The sequence below is a fragment of the Sabethes cyaneus genome, chromosome 2 (assembly GCF_943734655.1).
Source record: "Sabethes cyaneus chromosome 2, idSabCyanKW18_F2, whole genome shotgun sequence".
Lineage (NCBI taxonomy): Eukaryota > Metazoa > Arthropoda > Insecta > Diptera > Culicidae > Sabethes > Sabethes cyaneus.
Genome location: NC_071354.1, coordinates 49228681 through 49248229, shown reverse-complemented (window position 1 = coordinate 49248229; position 19549 = coordinate 49228681). Strand labels below are relative to the sequence as shown.

The window sequence follows — 19549 nt, the reverse complement described above, 5'->3', positions numbered from 1 at the left end:
CACTGCACTGAGACCGGCTTTCAGTGCAATCATATGACTGCTGCAATCGTGCGAAGGATGTGTGTAGAGAATAAAAGCTTCGCCGGTTTGCTGCGTACAGTGACGATGATGTGGAAGGGAAACAGAGAGAGAACGATTGAAAAAGCTCGCAATTATGTTTCGTGCTGTGCCCTGTGCGCTGTGCCTCTGGCTCTGATCAGAATCCAATCGCGCAGCGCAGGATAGACGTGTTTGTAGTGGAATCTCTTCGTGTAGAAGTATGCAGCAGCAGCAGCAGCACCAGTGTATGAACTAGTCGGTAGTCGCCTCATGCGCGCCTTGCCTTGTTGTGTTGAAGCAAAGCGGCAAAAACGGAAAGAAGAAATCGAGATCAGCCGGTTGCTGCCTTACCCACCCCGGACGGGCTGGTGTGGATATCAAAACCTTTCCAGCGAGGACTCGAAACGGTCAGAAGCTTCTTGGACGGCGAAGCGTACGGTTGTTGTTTTTTTGGAGGTTGCTTACAAGGATATTCGATTCATACTGCAAAAAAAAAAGACTAGTTTAGAAAATTGTCACTTTTACTTGAGTTTTGTTAAGAAACTGAACATTGGTGAATGGTGAAAGAAGACACCTTGTACGGGTGTTCAGTGAGGATCGCGCAAAAAAAGGACTAGTTTTGAATTTTTTGGGTGAAGAAAATTTGAGTGAAATTGCTTGTGTGGACATTTCCCTGCATTCGAGTGCCGGTGTCAATAGAACTTGATAGTGAGATCTAACGGTAGATAACGAACGGTATTGTGTCCGCTAACGGAACTTTCTCAAACAATGGCTCAAGCTATGGATCTAGTGTGTAAAGAGATTATTTACGACGAAGTGGACAATCAGTTTGCCGAACCGGACCCGACGATGGTCGGCGACGCTCGGGTCATTCAGAACTTGATCAGTCTGGAGCGGCTGACGATCCCGCCCTGCAACTACTTCGGCTCAGTGCAGCGGGACATCAAGCCGCACATGCGCAAGATCGTCACCACTTGGATGCTGGAGGTGAGTGTCTGTCTAGTGTATTGTTTCAGTGGTGAATTTTGAGCTGATAGATAACAGATCACAGATGGTGTAAACAGTGGCTTAGCTGGCTTCCGAACGGATTCTAACTCCATTCGTCTCTAATCACAGGTATGCGACGAACAAAAGTGCGAAGAACAAACCTTTCCATTGGCGGTGAATTTCTTCGATCGCTTTCTCTGTGCCTGCCCGATCGATCGCTATCACCTGCAACTGCTGGGATGCTGTGCGCTGCTGTTGGCCTCCAAAATTCGCCAGTGCCATCCGCTGTCCGTGGATGTGCTGAGCGCCTACACCGATCATGCCGTCTCACCCGATCAGATTAGGGTAAGTTTTGCTCTGTTTCTACTATGTTTTCTGTGTTTTTTTTTCGTTCTTCGATTTCGGATTGTTAAGGAGGAGCTCAGTATGTCATGACAAATGAAAGGGTCCGCGATCTTGAACTTGATCCCATCTTCCTGCGCGTATTTTTTTCTCGACAAAGGAAGAGGGAGTGAAGTGAAGTGTTCTCTAGCGATTGTCGACTATATTTCGAGTAAAAGAAATTCACGGAAGCGTGTAACCCTTCGTTTTGGTGCGTTTCCTTTCACTTGTGAACGCGATACGATTAATTTACGGCTGAGACACCGACAAGGGGGAGGAAGGAATGCGCGTCTCGCAGCGTAGTTTGTTCTGTGCCTTTTCTCTGCTCAAGAGCCGCCAACTTCCGGCTACCTGTCCAACTGCGAAAACCGCAAACCATCTTTTAGGTTTTGTTTACCCCTCTCGACCGAAACGACATCAAACACGGAAGGAAATCATTATCACTGCCTTCCCTATGCTTAAATCTAAGGATGGTTGGTTAGCAAGTGGTTGATTTTCAAAGTTTCAACTCCTTCTTTTGGACATTTAACTATCAGACAGTAGTTTGCGACAAAAAATCTCATGAGCGATGCCCACCCGCATTCAAGGCAACTCGGGCTGTCGGTCCTTTCGACTGACAGCCCCGCACTCGCCAAGAAATAACCGCAATTTTCCCACCAACTACAATGCGAGAATGACTTAATTGATTCGCTCCCGTACTGGACCATATATTCAAAACCTAATCCATCATCCTGCTGCTTTCGGGTTTCCTTCGACGGTAATCCGATATCAATCAAGTCCAATTAACTGCACAATTTCGCTACGGTGTGGACACACGCATCTAATGGGACAATCAACCCCCATGCAGACCGAAAATCTGTCAGTCAGATACGAGTTGTTTCTACCGCAATTTTCAGTAATCAGCGGCTACTCCTTTCGGATGCGGTCGTCGTCGTCATCGTCATCGCCGTCGTCGCGTCGCGCCTAATCCGCACACGATTGAACGAACACTGCCACCTTAAAACGGTGAAACTCGATCCTCGATCACGCTGACGGTCATCTCTTGCAAAAGACCACCACCGGGCTTCGGAATGCTATTCATCACCGGTGGAAGGAAACAAAAAAAACAGTGCAACCTTTTAAAAACCAAAATTTTAAGAATGAAAACAAGAAAACACTCAAACAAAAATTCCATCATTCTCTCGGTCGATTTCCCAAGAATTCTGATCCTGAAAAATGAGTTTACAACTTTTTCACACGTTTCATTGTACAATCGGTTTTCTCCCGTCCGACTTCACGGTTGTCGGTTTTTGCGTATTTTCATTCTCTCGTCGGCAATAAACCGACAAAAACACCCCCATGAGAAAAAGGACCTTTAATGGACTGCGAGCTTTCAAAACATTTAAGCAGGACCTCCGGCCGGTCGGTCGACCGGTTGGCCAAGGCAGGGGTGAAGACAAGGACTGCTGCCGTGCTTGGAAGTAAAAGCAACCGTTTATGAGTTCCGAGAACGATTGATCTTTTTTATTGAGTGATCTACGCCGAGGAATGCCATTCAATTTCTTTTTCTTTTCCGAAAATTATAAATCCTAATCCCGAACTGCGTTCGGCTGCCGGCGAAGTGAGAAACGGCGCTTCATCAATCAAAGTTGGCGGCGTTAAATGCTCCTAGCGCCACCGCGTAACCATCCTCTGGATGGAAACTATCCACCTAAAGCGAACATTGTGCAAAATCACTCTTCAGCCGAAACTCCCGAGGGCAAATCATTAAAAATATCTGTTTCACTTTCGGCCTACTTTGGGTTGCATTATCTTGACAGGTATAAATTTTTATCTGCTCTTCCTTAAATGGGCTGAAAGTGTGAAGAGAAAAAGTTTTGGGAAAAAAATGAGAAATGATGTTCGTTCCCACAGACTGACAGAGGAAAAGATGCTTCCAAAAATGGCGTTCTCGGTCTCGAAACTGTACCTAACTTCCTGCCACTCACTGCTGAGGGTGCTGGGCCCGGCCGATCCCAACTTTGATTGCAATTTTATACAAATTAACATCCGGATCCGACAGGAATTAAGGGATGAAATTGTTCCTCATCAGTTCCTATGAATATAAATGAAGTGTCCCGCTCCAACCCCTGCCGAACCGTACCGCGCCGGAGGAGAAATAGGAACAAACACAGCAGCGTGTAGGGTCAAGATCTAAAGCAAACATCTTCCAACCGAAATCGTCAACTTTACGACGGCAGATGCAAACCTCGTCATGGGACAGCGCAGCAGCGGCAGAAAGATATTAATCATGCGAAGCAACCTAACCTCAAATGGCAGCAAACGGAAGATACATTTGCGCATCGTCGTCGTCGTAATAATGACGCAATTTTGCGGTTGGTCACAAATTAATCGTATCCGGACAGACAGAGTCCGTCAGCCGGAGGGACCTCTCGTATTGTTACGAGGTCACCTAACCGTCGTCATCGTCGCTTGCGCTACCTGTAGTGGAGCACACGCAGTGTGCAGTGGGAACTGCAAACTCCCCAAAGCTGGCACACTTTAAGACATAAAATTATTTAACGGTTCCCGGGAGCCGTTGGTCGTGTGGCTTTCGCATTAAGGATACGATCAGCGCCGCCGTAGCAGGCGTCAAGCATTTCACGATCGACCACGCGAGAAATTTATGCGCATTCGATTTGGATCCCCTTCCCTTCGGGAAGACGCACACGTGCCTCTGCTATGAATTAATCATAATATTCTTACCCCACGCCGCGTGTTGATTAACACTTTATCTTTACTTTTACAGAGTTGGGAACTGCTGCTGATCAGCAAGCTCGAATGGAACATCACCGCTGTAACCGCCTTCGACTACGTCGATCAGCTCCTGGAACGCGCCAAATGGGGCTCGGACGATTCCCGGCTACGAGAACACGCGCACACCCTCATTCACGTCTGCAGTACCGGTAAGTTAGTTTTTCGACTTATCTCGCAACAGAAATCATTTTTTGTTTTTTCACAACTGTCACCAAACGCAAACTGTCAACGGCGCTAGTACCTAATTGCAGCACACAATAATTACGGACGGTCGTGACCCGACGACATCTGCGTCCTTCGGACGCGCCAAACTAACTTTTATGTGGCGGAATTTTTACGATCGCCTAAGACGATTAGCGAACCCTACGGCAATCGACCCCTCGATTCGAATCTAGTAGGTCGTAAATTCGATCGATCGCACTCGTCGTCGTTGACAACGCGCATATTTGACAGCTTCCTTTGCGGACGCACCTTCGCCCGTCCGTTGGTCAATCGGCAAATCCGCACAGCGCGCAGGAGGCCATGTGACTTCGGTTTTATCATTTAATCATTTCACCAACAAACTGAACAGCAACAAAACGACGCAACGAGCGGGCGCTTTCCGTCTGTCGTCTTTAGGTGAGCCTGAGCGCTGTGGCAACGTGCCTCGACTGCGCAAGTGAGCCGTTGGCCTCGCTGTTGTCCGATCGATGCTCCTCCGAAAGTCGATCGACTTTATGTTGTTGTTTTTGTTGTTTCGCAAGCAAGGACAACCGTTTTTTTTTTGTTGATTTCGTTTCATACCTTTATCTACTGCAAAGCAGAAGGCACACAAAGCGAGAAATAGGAAAGTTTTCGAACTTCCTTATCGTTATTGGTGACAGTTTTTCAGTCATCTGCAGCGGTGCAGGGGGTGTGCTTTCCAACAACTTCCTCTGTCGGTATTTTTGACTCAATTCCACAGCACTTCAACCGTTTCGTAGGGTTTCGTCAAGGCACAAGGTGCGAAAGCACGCGGGACATTTAAATCAACCCCTCGAGCTAAGGACGACGGAAAAATTTGTTCCAAGTGGCACCGGCAAAAAAAACGCGAACAATCGCGTCGTCGTCTCGCGAAGCGAGCAGGAAGGGTTCGTTTTTTTATTGTTGTCCAATACAACATGCCAACAACCCCTTCGTCGAAGGGTCGAAGTTTAAAGGGAAATCTCGCAGAAACGGCAGTTGAAAACGGTGAACGGTGACCCTGAAGATTCTATTAAGCGGAGTTTTGCACTTGGGGCTTGCCTCATCAGTTAGTGACAACCAAATAACTGCACCAAAAGCGCAGATAAATCTGTGCACATCTTCCCGGGGCCGGAAAGCTGACCGCTGGCGCACTCAGTGCCTTTGGTGGCTGGTGGCGTGAGAAGAAAATTTCGTTCCCACATCCCAATCGGTGGGCGCTTTGGTGGTGTGGAAGGTGATGGTTTCGCATTACTTCCCAAACAAAATGCGCTGGCAAAATACTTGAAAATTTGAACCCAACGCAGCAGCGTCTCGAGTGGCCGAGTGGCTGGAAAGGGCCCGAAGAGGAGGACCTCAGGAAACAACAAATATTACAACAGGTCCTTGCCTTGGGACCGAGCGCAGGCAAAACATCTGCTATCGTTTTGTTTTCCTACGTGTTGTGGAGGAAAAACGAAAACGGGAGAAACGCATTTTATGTTTTCTTCTCGGACTCCACACTGTTTGATATCAAACATCTGCCCTCTGATTCGAATTCCGTTTTCCTTTCCTCGCTCGGAATGAGTGATGAGGTGAAGGTGCACTGGAATCCTGTTGGAATAGAGCCGGTCCTTTCCAGCAGGTTGTCCTAGGAATAATGGGGTAATTACCTGCGGGATCGTCGTCGTTCTCGGTCGTTCTAGGTTCGCCTAGGAAAGGTTTTAATGGGAGATAAAATTAAACCAGCAGCAGGTGCCCGAAACCGCGAGCAACTGTTGCCCGTTTCCGGGTTAACCAAAGTGGAAGAAGAAAAAAACATTTCGACTGCATCGACTTCCTAACGTCATCCTAATTGACATTTGTGAAGCGGCGACGAGGGTAATTGCAGCGCTATCGCAACACCTCGATCAGCCAACAACGGCTCCGAACAAGAAAATTTATGTTAATTTCCGGTTTCACCCTCACGCGTGAGTTCAAGTCACTCTGGACACACACTTGTTGCCCGGTTCATCGAGGGGTCCAGCAGTAGGGGTTGCATTGCTGCGCAAACGCGGAAAGCACGCGACATGTGCGGCCCTTCCGATTGGACGACTATTATTGTCCATTGTTCTGTCGGGGTGCCAGCACCCGCAACCCAGTTGAAACACGGAATCGAGCCACTCAAGCCAGAGCAGGCAGTCGGTTGTAAATCAATAAAATTATGGACAAGAGTGAGCATGTGCCAGTCAGTAAAGTCCAGGTGTTTTTCGGTCGCTGCTGTTGACACCTTTCGACCCCCATCATCGAGTTCGAGAAGGTGTCAGGCTTCTTATGCCTGCTTGCCTGCACACACCGGTTGCGTCTTTAAGTAAATAAGCATGCTCTTGGAAGGGAAGCATGCGCATTGCTTAACACCGTATCGGTACTGCACGATAAGAAGTCAAATCCCCCGTATCCGCTAACCGCTAGGAGGGTGCCAGTGCAATGCAAAATCTACGCTTGCAGACGGCAACCGGCATGAAAACATCTGCCTGGCATTGTTTCTTTTCGGTCGTATATACTTCGTCTCCAGACGAATCCTTGCCAGCCATCTCCTCCTACCCGGAGGAGGTGCGACGACGAATAATATGTTTACCTTGAGGCGAAAAGGTTTCTTGCACTCGCACCACTACAGATTTACCGAAAAGAAAAAAAACTTCACGCTAAATCGTACTCGAATCACGTCGAACGCTCGGAAATAAGGAGCCAAAGAAAAGGGAAATTCTAACCGCCACAGGAGCGCTATTTCTCAGCAGCTGTCATTGGCCCCTCGTCGCGTTCCTGCGCTCAGCCTTGGCTCCCTCTTGGCAAAAACGAGTCCTTGAATGGTTTTGCATGCTCATTTCCTCTATTGTACTGCTCCGAAAGCCGGTCCAGGTCCGCCGAGACTCGTTTGCCGGTGACTTGCGAATTCAAAATTCCGTGTTTGTTTACTCGAACCGAGCACAAAACTGCCATTCCTTAGACGACTTTCTTGTTCCTAAATTATGACTAGTTCTATGGTGACTGCGATCACAAAGCAGGCTGACAGTTACGATTCACCGGGATAATTTATCGTCTTCTTCAGGGTAAAAGGATTCGCTCGGAGTACAGCAGCGGGACACCGCATGATCAATAAATTAATTACTCCGATACACCTTGTTTTGAGCCATAAATGCCATACGTTTGTCAACCCTGCTGCAGCAAACCCGGAACCCGAATCCATCCAACGGTGGGACAACCGGCAACGAACGGGTTTCTTCTTCAATTAATAAATCTTACAGGATTTCGCAGCCGGAGACCGGTTAATCCTTGGCCGCCGAGCAACCCGTTTCGCTACCCCTGTGCTGTGTGCTTCTCAATTTTTGGTGCTTTCTAGAAACGCACAATTAATTAGAGACTACCACTTCATCATTCGCTCCGTGTGTGATTCACAATCGTGTCTAGTCAATCCCTTCATTCCTTTTTCCACTTTTTCTTACCACACTCGAAAGCTGCTGGTCCCCTCCGATTTTTGCAAGGATGCAATTTCGGATCGCTTTTGTTAACAACCAAACAGACAGATAATCAATTTTGGTTAGGTTTACGATTTTTTAGAAGTGTTTTTTTTTTCAAAACTAAAAATTGGCTTTTACGAGCTTTCCCCTCGTTGCGACGTTTTGTGTTGGATTAGGGCGAAAGCTAGATGATGATAAGCAAAATCGAAACTAATAGTGAGTGAATCTTGTTTTTACGACCGCTCGCTCCTTGCTCGTAAAAGATTATGGCACTTCTTGACGGATCAGGCAGCAGTATCATTATCATTGGGCCCACCAAAGGCAAAAAAAAACTATCCGCTTTTTTTTTAGCCAGAACCAGAATTGGTTTCGGGAAAAAATCCCAAAAACGGATAATTCTCTTCAGATCGTGCAGGGGACAGGAGACGTTTGTCGGTTGGCCGAACTAGAGTTTATATCAGAATCACACCTGGATGGCATTCCCCTACCCTTCTGGTAGGACTTTTCTTGTACCGATTTTTTTACCGATGTCTTGAAATCGGATCATGATTTAAAGAAGGGAACACACAGAGGGTCCTTGCTTGCTGGTAAGGCTCTCTGAATTTGATTTGCCCTGCTGCCGAAAATTGCTGTCGAGACTGTTTGACGGGTTTCCGACCGACCCGTCGCGCGTCGTCAGCTTCGCAGCTTCCTCTCGGGCGGCGGCAGCAGCAGAGATGACGCGTAAAGTCGAAGTCGCGTGCAGCTTGCGCGCCCGCGTGCAATTGCACCTTTCATCGTTTGGGCTGACTCGCTCACATTAATGGTCGGTTTTATGAGCGGCTCTGACCAAGGCCTCCGTCCGTGATCGGTCTGGCCTGCCGGCCAGGCACGTGCCCATTTTAAAGCGAACGAACTAAATTATGATCGTGTTTCCAATTGCACCTGACGCTCGCTCGCTCGCTCGTTCGCGTTCGCGAGGACGAAGAACGCCTCACCAAAATACAGGCACTGAAAAACTGGTTTCATTTTTTCTTTCTTTCTATATGTGCATAATTAATTAGGCTCTCCACTTCTTTTCCTTCGACATCCTGGCTGGCCTCAATCCTGATGCCATAAGCTTCACGTCTAATTAGGACCAAAACGAAGCAGGCCACGACATTAGCCTTCTTTTCAGTCAGACTGGAAGGAATTTGACAGCATTTTTGTTTACAAATTTTCAGTTCAATTTCTTCTGCTCGCAAGCGAGCACCACAATAGTGTTTGCATAATTCCTTCGTTCAAAGAACAAAAAGCGAACCTCTTCGCTAACTAACATATGGCGTCCTTATTTTGCTTGCCTCATTTGGGTCTTTGTTTTTCCTTCACCCTGACATGAAATAAACAGTTTTCTAAGAATGGGACTCCTGCCGGCGGTGGTGGCTCGGCTTCAAGTTTTTATGTTTATGCTAATTGCAACGGACGGTTTTCTGTGTGCCGGCAGGCCGGCCCTGACTCGGTGGCACATGCGTGCGCAACAAAAACCAGCCTGCAGCAGCTAGTTATGGTCCTTTTGAAGAAGCGGAAAATTTTTATAGAGTCGAAAATCCGTCACAGCATCACGAATTCACGTTCAATAGCAATATTTACCAATAGCGTAATGCCACTGCCATTAATCCCTTCAGTCACCGTGCTAATTGAAGAGCTCTCGTCACCTCCCTTGTTGATCAATTCATATTCAAATCGGAAAATCGTTTCCCATTAGCATAGGTTATTGTCAGCCAATAAATAAATAACCCTTGCCTGATCTAGCAAAAATCCTGGCAGTTTTCTCAACCGTATTTTTCCACCAACCAACGGACGAAACTGCCTGTTTGCCTGTTTGCCAACGTTGCAATGCAAACGGAACGACACAAAGTCAAGGGACACAGAAGAAAAAGGATGATTTAAATCTATTCTTCCCCTAATTCTGGAAACTTTCTTCGTTTCTTCGCTTATGTGTACCTACCTAACATCGATTTTCTAATCTCTCCGACCGATGATGTTGCCTGTAGTGCTGCTTTGCTCGTGCGTGCGGGGATTAACCGGCACCAGCACGACGTTCGGTTGTACCGTTGTCCGTCCGTCCGTCCGTTGGTTGGCAGGCGCAAATCCATCGGGGAGTCCCAACCGACAGTTGAGAGAAAGTTTCTTCAAAGAAAAACTCGCAAAATTGATAACTTCGCTTCGCAGGCAAATGTTTTATCACTGTTTGTCAAGTTTCATTCCTCTATTTTGGAAGGAAACAATCGACTCGTGCCCCACCTTCTCTAAATTCTCTGATGATATGACTCAGAAATTGCACTCTAAAAAAGTAACAAAAATAAAATCTATTGAAAATGAAATAAAAAATATAGATTTACTGAGATGAATTTGAGAAAAATTCAACCAAAAATTGAAAAACACGACGGTTTTTGCAGTCTCTGGACGTTTTTTGTCATCGTTTCGGCCGTTGATTTCGGTCTTTTTCAAAGGAAATATAAGTTTGGTTTGGTCCCGCCAAGTTATCCGTTTAAAGCACTAAGCTGCAATGAAGTTATTACTTATCAAAAAAGTACCAGTCGATTAGATTAAAAACTTGAATTGATTGAAATTGGACTTGAAATCGGACTTAACTCATTAAATTAAACTAAAATTTGGACTAATTTGGGCATGAAATTTTACATCAAACCGTACATGGACAAGAGTTTATACACGAAATTTTACTTGAAACTATACCTGACACTTGCCGCCTTATTATTTCACTCTTTTTTGTTCTGTTTTTACTCTTCCAGTCCCGTTTTTCCCCATTTTGTTCCATTTTTCTCCACTTCTGCATCATTTTCCTGGGTTTTGCACTCACTTTTCTTCCATTTTTTCCTCTTTTCCTTTCGTTTTCTTTTTTTCTGTCATATACTTCTTGTCTGTTCCGTTTTTACACTTTTCCAGTCGAGTTTTTCCTCTTTTTGTTCCATTTTTCTCCTTTTCTGTACCGTTTTCTTGGTTTTTGCTCTCATTTTCCTTCCACAGTTCCTCTTTTTCTTTCGCTTTCCTTTATTCTGTTCCATTTTTGCTCTTTTCAATCGAGTTTTTCTCCTTTTCGCTCCGTTTCTACTCCTTTTCTGTACCATTTTCTTGGTTTTTGCTGTCACTTTCCTTTCATTTTTCGTTTTTTTTTCTCTGTCGTACACCCCTTTTCTGTTCCATTTTTAACCAGTCTAGTTTTACCCCTTTGTGTTTCGTTTTTTTTTTCACTTCTGTATCGTTTTCTTGGTTTTTGCTCTCACCTTCCTTCCATTTTTTTCCTCTTTTTCTTTCGCTTTCCTTTATTCTGTTCCATTTTTGCTCTTTTCAATCGAATTTTTCTCCTTTTCGCTCCGTTTCTACTTCTTTTCTGTACCATTTTCTTGATTTTTGCTTTCACTTTCCTTCCATTTTTCCTCTTTTTCCCTCGTTTGTCATGTCATTTTTTGTCATGTGTTTCTCGACTATTGTTTCGTTATTTTTTTGTTTTTTGTTCCATTTTGTCCTCTTTTCAGTTTTATTTTTCATCATTTTTTCACTTGATTTTTTGTTATTATCTTTCCATTTACAATTGTTGTCAAATTGTTTTCCTAACTGTTTTTATCTACTTTTCTTCCCGTTTTTCGTCTTCGTTTGTTTCGTTTTTTCTCTTTTTGGTGCTCCGTTTTACGTCTTTTCTGTCACGTTTATTATGTGTTTATCTCCCTTCTTTCGCTTTCCTCTCTAGGTTTACTTTTTATCTTCCGATTCCGATCTTTCGTCTTTTTATTTCCGTTTTACCCTTTTCTTTAGTCCCCTGTTTTCTTTTCTTTTTTTGTCCTATTTTCCTGTTTTTTTTGTCTCATATTTCTCCCTTTATATCCCGTTTGCTCTCTGTATTTTCATAGTTTCCTTGGTTTCGGTTTTCTTTTATTTCTCTCGCTATTCTTCTTTTCCCTTTCTATTGTTTTCCTTTTTCTCTCTCTTTTTTTTCTCTTTTCGCTGCCTGTGAACTCCTTTTTCTTTGTTCCTTTTCTCTTCCTTTCCTGTCCCATTTTTCGCCCTTAACCTAAATCCGTTCCGTTTCGACTTTTTTTCGTCGGAACGCGTTTTTCTCGAAATCAGAGTTTTGTCACTTGGTTCGGTCCGACTTAACACCAACCAATTGCCTTCCATTTTACTTCTTTTTCTTTCGTTTTCCTTTTTTCTGTTTTAGACCTCTTTTCTGTTTCAATTTTACTCCTTCCAGTCCAGTTTTTCCCCCTTTTGTTTCATTTTTTCTCCTCTTTTGTGCCGTTTCTTGGTTTTGGCTCTCACTTTCCTCCCATTCTTCCTCATTTTCTTTCGTTGTCCTTTTTCTTTGTCCTATGTTTCCCGCTTTATTGATACACTTTTCTTCGCTTTCTGTCCCATTTTGACCTGTTTTCAATTCTGTTTTTCCTTATTTTTTCACTCGTTTTTTGTATTTTTTTTCTCGTTCTCCGTTTTTTATTTTCTCTTCTTCCTTGTTTCCGTTTTCAATTGTTGTCTTTCCCTAACTCTTTTTAACTTTTCTTCTCGTTTTCGTCTTCGTCTGTTCCATTTTCACTCTTGTTGGTGCTTCGTTTGTTGACATTTATGTCACGTTTATTCTGTTTTTGGGCTTTCCTTGCCGCGTGTCCTTTTTTATCGGCCGTTTTTCGTTTTACCCTTTTATTTACTTCGTTTTTCGTGGTTTTCTTTTTATGTCCTATTTTCCCGTTTTTTGTCTCGTATTTCTCCGTTTATATCCCGTTTGAAGTTTAAACTCCTTTTTTCTGCTTTTTCGTTTTTTCATTAATTTTCCTTTCCCTCTCTCGTTATTCTTCTTTTCTATTTCCATTGTTCCTTTTCACCTTCGTTTTTCTCTTTTTGCTTATTTTTTCTTTATTTATTTTTCTTTTTTTCTTTATTTTTTCTCTTTTTTTGCTGTCCTATTTTCGTTCTTACACACGTCTTTTTATTCCGCTTCAACTTTTTTTTCGGGTTTCGTTTTGCCTTCGCTTTTTAACTCGAGTACTATCTTGTTTTTCGTTTTTATCTGTTCCGTCTTTCTCTTGTTATGGCATTCTTTGTTCTTCATCTTGCTATGTCATATTTTTTCTTTTCCTTTTTTTTGTCACGTTCTGTTTTTGTTTTCCGTTATATTCCGTCTTCCGTTTTATCAGTTTTTCTCCATTTTTTTGTGTCTCGTTTTCATTTGTCTTTCGGTTTTTGTTGCTTCACTTTCCTGCTTCTGTATTTTCTCCTTTTCTTTTCCTCCTTCCCTATCCGTTTTTCTCCTTTTCTGTACGATTCCCGTACTTACGTACTTTTATCTCATTTTTCTTCTTTTCTTTCCGTTCTTCATCTGTTTCTGAACTGACATTTGTCGCCTATTGTTTCACACGTTATACCTCTTTCTGTACTGTTTTTACTCTTCTAGTCCTGTTTTTCCCCGTTAATCTTCCGTTTTATCAGTTTTATTTTAATTTTTTCGTGTTTCGTTTTTATTTGTTTTTGTTTTTGTTGCTTCACTTTCCTGCTTCTATATTTTCTCCTTTTACTCCTTCTCTATCCGTTTTTTCTCCTTTTCTGTTCGATTTTTCCTCAATTTCTTCGTGATTTTTTCTTCTTTACTATCAATTCTCTTCTTTTCTTTCCGTTCTTCATCTTTTTCTGAACTAACATTTGTCACCTATTCTTTCATATGTTATACCTCTTTTCTGTAGAGTTTTTACTCTTCCTGTTTTTCTCCGTTTTGCTCAGTTTGTTCTCCACTTCTGCACCGTTTTCGTGGTTTTTGCTCTCAATAATTGTCTTCCATTTTTCTTCTTTTTCTTTCGTTTTCCTGTTTTCTGTCCCATTTTGTCCAGAACAGAAACTGAAACGTGGTATTTTTTCCACGTTTTCCGCCTTTTATTTTCTTTTTTTTCTTTTTCCGTTTCCAATTGTTCTCTTTTACCTTTTACTCCTTTTATCACGTTTTCTTCTCGTTATTTGTCTTCATCTGATCCGTGTTTACTCTTTTTGGTGCTCTGTTTTTGGTCAATTTCTTTCACGTTTTTTTTCTGTTTTTGGCTCCCTGCGTTCTCTTTCCTCTCCGGGATTCCGTTTTTATCTCTGGTTTCTCGTTTTTTTATTTTCCGTTTTACTCTTTCTTTAGTCCGTTTTTCCTGTGTTTCGGTCCTATTTTCTTGTTTTTTGTCTGCTATTTCTCCCGTTTGAACCCGTTTAATCCCGTTTGAACGATTTTTCCTGTTTTCCTCGCTTTCTCTGTCGGTTTGCTTTTATCTCTCTCGCTATTTTTCTTTTCTCCTTCTATTGTTTTCTTTTTCCCTTATTGCTGCCTGCTGATTCCTTTTTTTTTCTTTGCTCCTTTTCTCTTCTTTTCCTGTCCCGTTTTTCGCCCTTTTCCTGAGTCCGTTCCGTCGTCTTTTTGTCCCGATTCGACTTTTTCTGGCCCGGTTTTCGTCTTCATTTCGCTTTTTGGCGCGAGTGCTATCATTTCATTTTTCGTTTTGTGTCTGTTTCGTTCTTCCTCTCAGTATGTCATACTTTTCTTCGTATTCCATCACATTCTGTTTTTCTTTTTCGTTATAACCGGTCTTCCGTTTTCATTTTTCCCCTTTTTCTGTTTCGTTATTCTTTTTTTCTGTTCTCGTGCTCCATTTTCCTGCCCCTGTATTTTCTCCTTTTCTTTTCCTCCTTATCTATGCGTTTTTTCTTCTTTTTGTCGTGATTTCTTCGTAATTTTTCCTTCTTTGCTCTCATTTTTCTTCTATTCTCTTCCGTTTTTCTTCTTTTTCTGTCCGTTCTCCTCGTTTTTCCTCTGTTCCTCGCTCGTTTCTTCTTTTTACGTGTTTCTCCTATCTTGTTCCGTTTTTCCACCCATGCTGTTACGTTTACCTTTTTCTTTTTCGTTTCTTTCATTTTCTTTTTTTCATGCCAGTTTTTATTCGTTTCCTTTCTAGTGTTTTTCCTCTTTTTCTATCCCGAAACTCAGAGAAAAAACTTAGCCATAACTCAGGAACAACAACAAATGTTATTTGTTTGTTAAATTTTGTCATTAAAAGAGTAGAAATTGACAAACAAGAACCAAATATTTGCAAGAATTACCATGTGACAGAACATTTTTTCTTTGGAGCTTTTCACCATCACTTAACTTAAAATTGTGGTTTTGAAAATGGAAATAAATTGCGCTTAAATTAGACTCAAAACTAGACTTGACTTGAAGGCGAACTAGCATTTTTGCCCATTGTGCCTTTTGGCCTTTATTTACAAATTCATAACTTTGGAACCGCTTAACCGACTTTTTAATGATTTTGGTATTAAATCGGTGTTTGTGTTAATTCCGTTAAATTTTCTATTACAATTTTTATAAACAAAAAACCGTGATCCTCTTTTGTTGTCGATATCGACGTCGTCCGGACAGATGCGTGCCCGGGGTTTCTTCGAGCACCACACGACGACAGTAAGAGCAAGGGTCCAATCCCGATCCTGCACTTTTTCGTCCGTGTTTTATTTCGTAGTACGCATTGTTTGTGCGTGATAAGAATTCCTCCTCCCCGTCATCGGGAACGGGGACCGTCGTCAACGTTCTTCGTATGTAGTAGGAAGGACAGAAAGGACTTCTCCTCAGGACAGGATCTTTCCTGTCTGACAGCGAGCGAGCTGCCACCCCGCTGGCTGGCTGCCAGGCGTGTTCGAGGCCAGGTGGTGCAACCGTTGGTTCGGCTCGGCTATTCAATAAAATTAATCGAGCTGGAAAAACTTCAGTCCTAATAAGAAACGCTGCCAGACGCCCGTTTTCGTTGTCGTCCCAGTCCCAGCTTTTGATCGGCACAAAGCGATAACCGCCGATGGCATTTGTTACGAAAATTACAACACACTTTGTCTGCCTTCTGCTCTCGTTCCTCGTTCTCGTTATTTGTGTGCTTAATAATTCGTCCTCCTTCCGAGGTGCAAAGCAACCGAATCAAACAAGGAAGAAAGGAAGTGGAGGTTCCAATTCTAGAGTACGTGCAAATGACACCGTCTTCTAGTTGCATGGGGTGGAAGTGCCGGGTGTGCACTGTTGCGGATCAAAGAAACTATTTCATTTTAAATTCAAACTATAATTATGGCAATGGCAAGAACCCGCGTGTGTCATCCTACTATTTTTTCTAAGTCCCAGACATCGATCCCATATGTCGGAAACATCCCTTTTCTTGCTTGCGATTGAGTTGCATATTTTAATTCTTATGGTAATTCCCGTTGCAAGCAGGCAGAGGCTATGTCCTCGCGTGTACTCATCTCGTTCAGTTTTCAGGGGGTAACTGCAATTACTCTCTTTCGTTTGCGTGAGCCCATCCGATGTGCTGGGTGTTCCACTTTTTCGGGTGTGGCATCTGCAACTGTCATTTCCTCTTCTTACGCTGGGCTAAGTAACAAATTTGAAGCAACCACCAAAACCCTTTTCGAATTTAAATGCCTTCTGCAGAAGCATTTAAATGCTGTTCCTAATGTTCTAATTCAACCGCGTCGTCGTTGAGGGCTTTAATTTTGCACATTTTTGCTCGAGCAGAAAAGGTGCAACCTTTACCTAGGTAGAAGCCAGTTTAGTTTCTTCGTTTCGTTTTCGACATCCAATCCGACCAACAGCGCCGTCTGTCTCGCGAGTGAAACGCATTTTAAGGTATAATAGCATCTCTAACCTCAAAAAACAAAAAGGGAGAACAAAAACCAACTCAGACGCGATCGACAGGTGCTTTGCGCGGGTAAACGATCGCCACCGCATCTGTACGCGGCAAGAGATCCTTCAGATAATGCATCACCGCATCTCGTCGTGTATGGCTGGCTGGCTGACTGGCTGCGAAAGAGTAACACCGTAAAACGCTCTAGGAAGAGAGAAAACGAAAATGACGATCACAAAATTACATACATATGCCGCACCGTGCTGTGGTCCGTCCGTCCATCCGATCCGATGGTGCACCTTCGATCTTCTCCCCGGTCCTGATGCCTGCTGCTGTGTGTTGGTGCAAGGTGCAACGCAGTCGCTAAACATCATTTCGCGGCGGAATTGTTTACAAACAGAGCAGCGAGTTAAAACGTGGCGAGGCCACCATGTGCTCGGCAGCTTTCGCCTTCTTTGTTCTGCTCCTCATCATCCGGGGTTAGGTTAAGTCGCTGTGGCAGGACCTTTAAATTTCGCGATTTTGCTTTCCTCGGATGGACCGGATGAAGTGTTTCCGACCATTGCCGCATTGCACCTGGCGGTGCAGGGTTTCTTTGTTGTGAACGTGAAGTTTACTCTTTTTTCTTCCTGCTCCTACGAATTCCCTTGGGAATCAGCGATCCTTTTTGACCGTCATGAATACTCAGAACAATCGTTGTGTTTAGCATAAAAAACACGTGTTCTTTCCTGAACTGATACACCAGTAAAATCATTCAGTTAACCGCGGGAGTTTCTAAAAGAAATCCTTTTCGAAAATTTGATCCAGTTTTTAGTGGCTCAAACGTTTTTAGTGGCGCTCTCTTCCAATCCAAGACGGGCAGAGCCCTATCATAAAAGTCGTAACCATAAATCTAGCCTTTCAACGCATGGGAATTTGATACATCCCTCCGATATGGTATTGCATTCTGATACAGCTCGCGCTATCTGGTACAAGCACACACAAAAACTAAATAAACAGTGCCGTTTTTTATTTTGTCCTCTCGTCGAATGTCGGCCAAACTTGGCCGTTTCCAACCCGGGGGAAAAAATAAGCAATTTCGAAGGCTTGTCCGTCTCATTTGCACCGTTTATTGTTTGTTATTGTTGGCAATAAATTGTACATTTTTCGTTGCATTATCTGCGCCGAAAGCGGGATCGAGACCGGAAGAAGCGTAAACAAACACAGTCAGTATCTTCTTTTTCGGTTTATTTGAATAAAAAACGAGATCCCGTCCTTTAATTTCGTTTCTTTCGGATTTTTTTCGATCCTCATCCATTATCCTTGCTGCATTTCCTCTCGGTTTACACCGCAAGCACACACGCATAAGGCACAATGGTCACGGATGTTGTCCTTAATTTTTGCGTTTACGCGATGCTCGGTAAACTCCTCTTATAAAACCTACCTTCGGAACGAATAGAAGAAACTCGGAAGTTGCAATTATTGAAAAGATTTTTCTCATTAATCAACATTATTTACCTGAGAACCATTCGAATTCATGGCAGGGCAGGCAGGGGAGGAAAATAATTACAATTTCCTCCACTTCCGTTCGAGCGATAATCGTCACCCCTGTCTGAATAGGTTAGAAAACCTAAGTAGTCGGGGAAAAAATTATGTTTGGTGACAGTTGTGCAACTTTTTTTTCCCCAAAGAAGAAACCCAAATAACGAACTTTTGTTTTTTCTTTATTTTTCTTACAGAAATCATCTTCATGCAACTGGAACCCTCGCTGCTGGCAGCGGCATGCATTGCTTCCGCGACCCGAGGCCTGAATGTGTCCACCAAAATGGCCGTCGGTTACGATCTGTGCCGGCTGACCCTGCACGATCTGGCGAAGATCGACTTCATCGTCAAGATCATCGAGGAGATCGTTGCCAAGGAGATTGCCGACAAGCAGCTGCAGCAGCAGCAACAGCTGGCAGCCACGGCCGGAAGCTGCAAGGATCAGTACCAGCAGGCACCGCAAAAGTGCAGCTCCACCGGAGCCACCAGCGGTGGCCAGCAGCCTCCGGCACAGCAGCAGCCCGAAACGCCGACCGACGTACAGTTCATATACTTCTGAATCAAACCAGCTTTCTCCTACTCTTTTTTTTGGGTCAAAATGGGTTCTTCAAAAGGGGCGCTGCTGTTGAGTATGTTTATTGCCTATATCCGATTCTAAATACTGTTGAAATTGCACTTTTACACTCTAAATCGAATACTAGCTGTAAGTCAACAATCGAAGAAGACGACCCCCATCTTCTTCGTTGTGAATTTGCCAAAAACAATGCACACTAGATCGTAAGCATGTCAGTTGGAAAAAACAAATAGTTTAGGAATGCTGCAGGCAGGCGCCAATCGTCAACCGTCGCCAGCAATACGGGCTTAAAGTTTTGATTTTTACACTGATTCTGTCTCTATACCCATATAGTTTTAAGAACAAACAGTGCCATCCATCATACACTTTATTCCCTTAACCCCACCGCGTCGACGTTTGACGTTTTTCTAACTTTTGACAGATGGCTCAATGTTTAATTGTACATATTTATACCCGTTGAGAGATACATACATGTTCAAACAAAATGCATTTAATTGTTCAATTTTTTTTCTGGAAAAAAACATGGTGCCTAAAATCTAAGATATCTTTTGTTTATAACCTTTCGTTTGCTCTAGTTTATACACTTACATTCTTAAAGTTTCTGAATTCTATTCTGTTTACTTTTTCTATATGTATTTTCCCTATTATCTGCTACAGTATTCGAAGTTATACAAAAGACTCACTTAGTTTAAACTCGATAAAAATTAAGAAAACTATAAAGAAAATTGTTAAATTATTTATTTATATATACCACGCTAGAAGAAGGGATCTCTTTTAAGACATACACAGATTAGGTAAAAGATTAGCCAGTATAGAGATAGTATAGGAGGGATATCAGCGCGTTAGCAAAAAACAAAGAAAAAATGTAGTAAAAAAAACAAAGCGAAAAAACTAGAGAATAATTCTGCCAAAGATTTACTTAGATTTACCGCGCAGCCGAATGC

The 19549-nt window shown here is 43.2% G+C and overlaps 1 protein-coding gene across 1 annotated transcript; it reads left to right on the top strand.

Moving 5' to 3' along the window:
* The first annotated feature begins 807 nt into the window (after positions 1 to 807).
* On the top strand, positions 808 to 18590 carry LOC128738071 (G1/S-specific cyclin-D3-like). Its single transcript, XM_053832914.1, has 4 exons — positions 808 to 1026; positions 1156 to 1371; positions 4175 to 4331; positions 18229 to 18590. Exons 1-4 carry the CDS (start codon positions 808 to 810, stop codon positions 18588 to 18590), a joined length of 954 nt encoding a protein of 317 aa, XP_053688889.1.
* Positions 18591 to 19549: the final 959 nt, after the last annotated feature.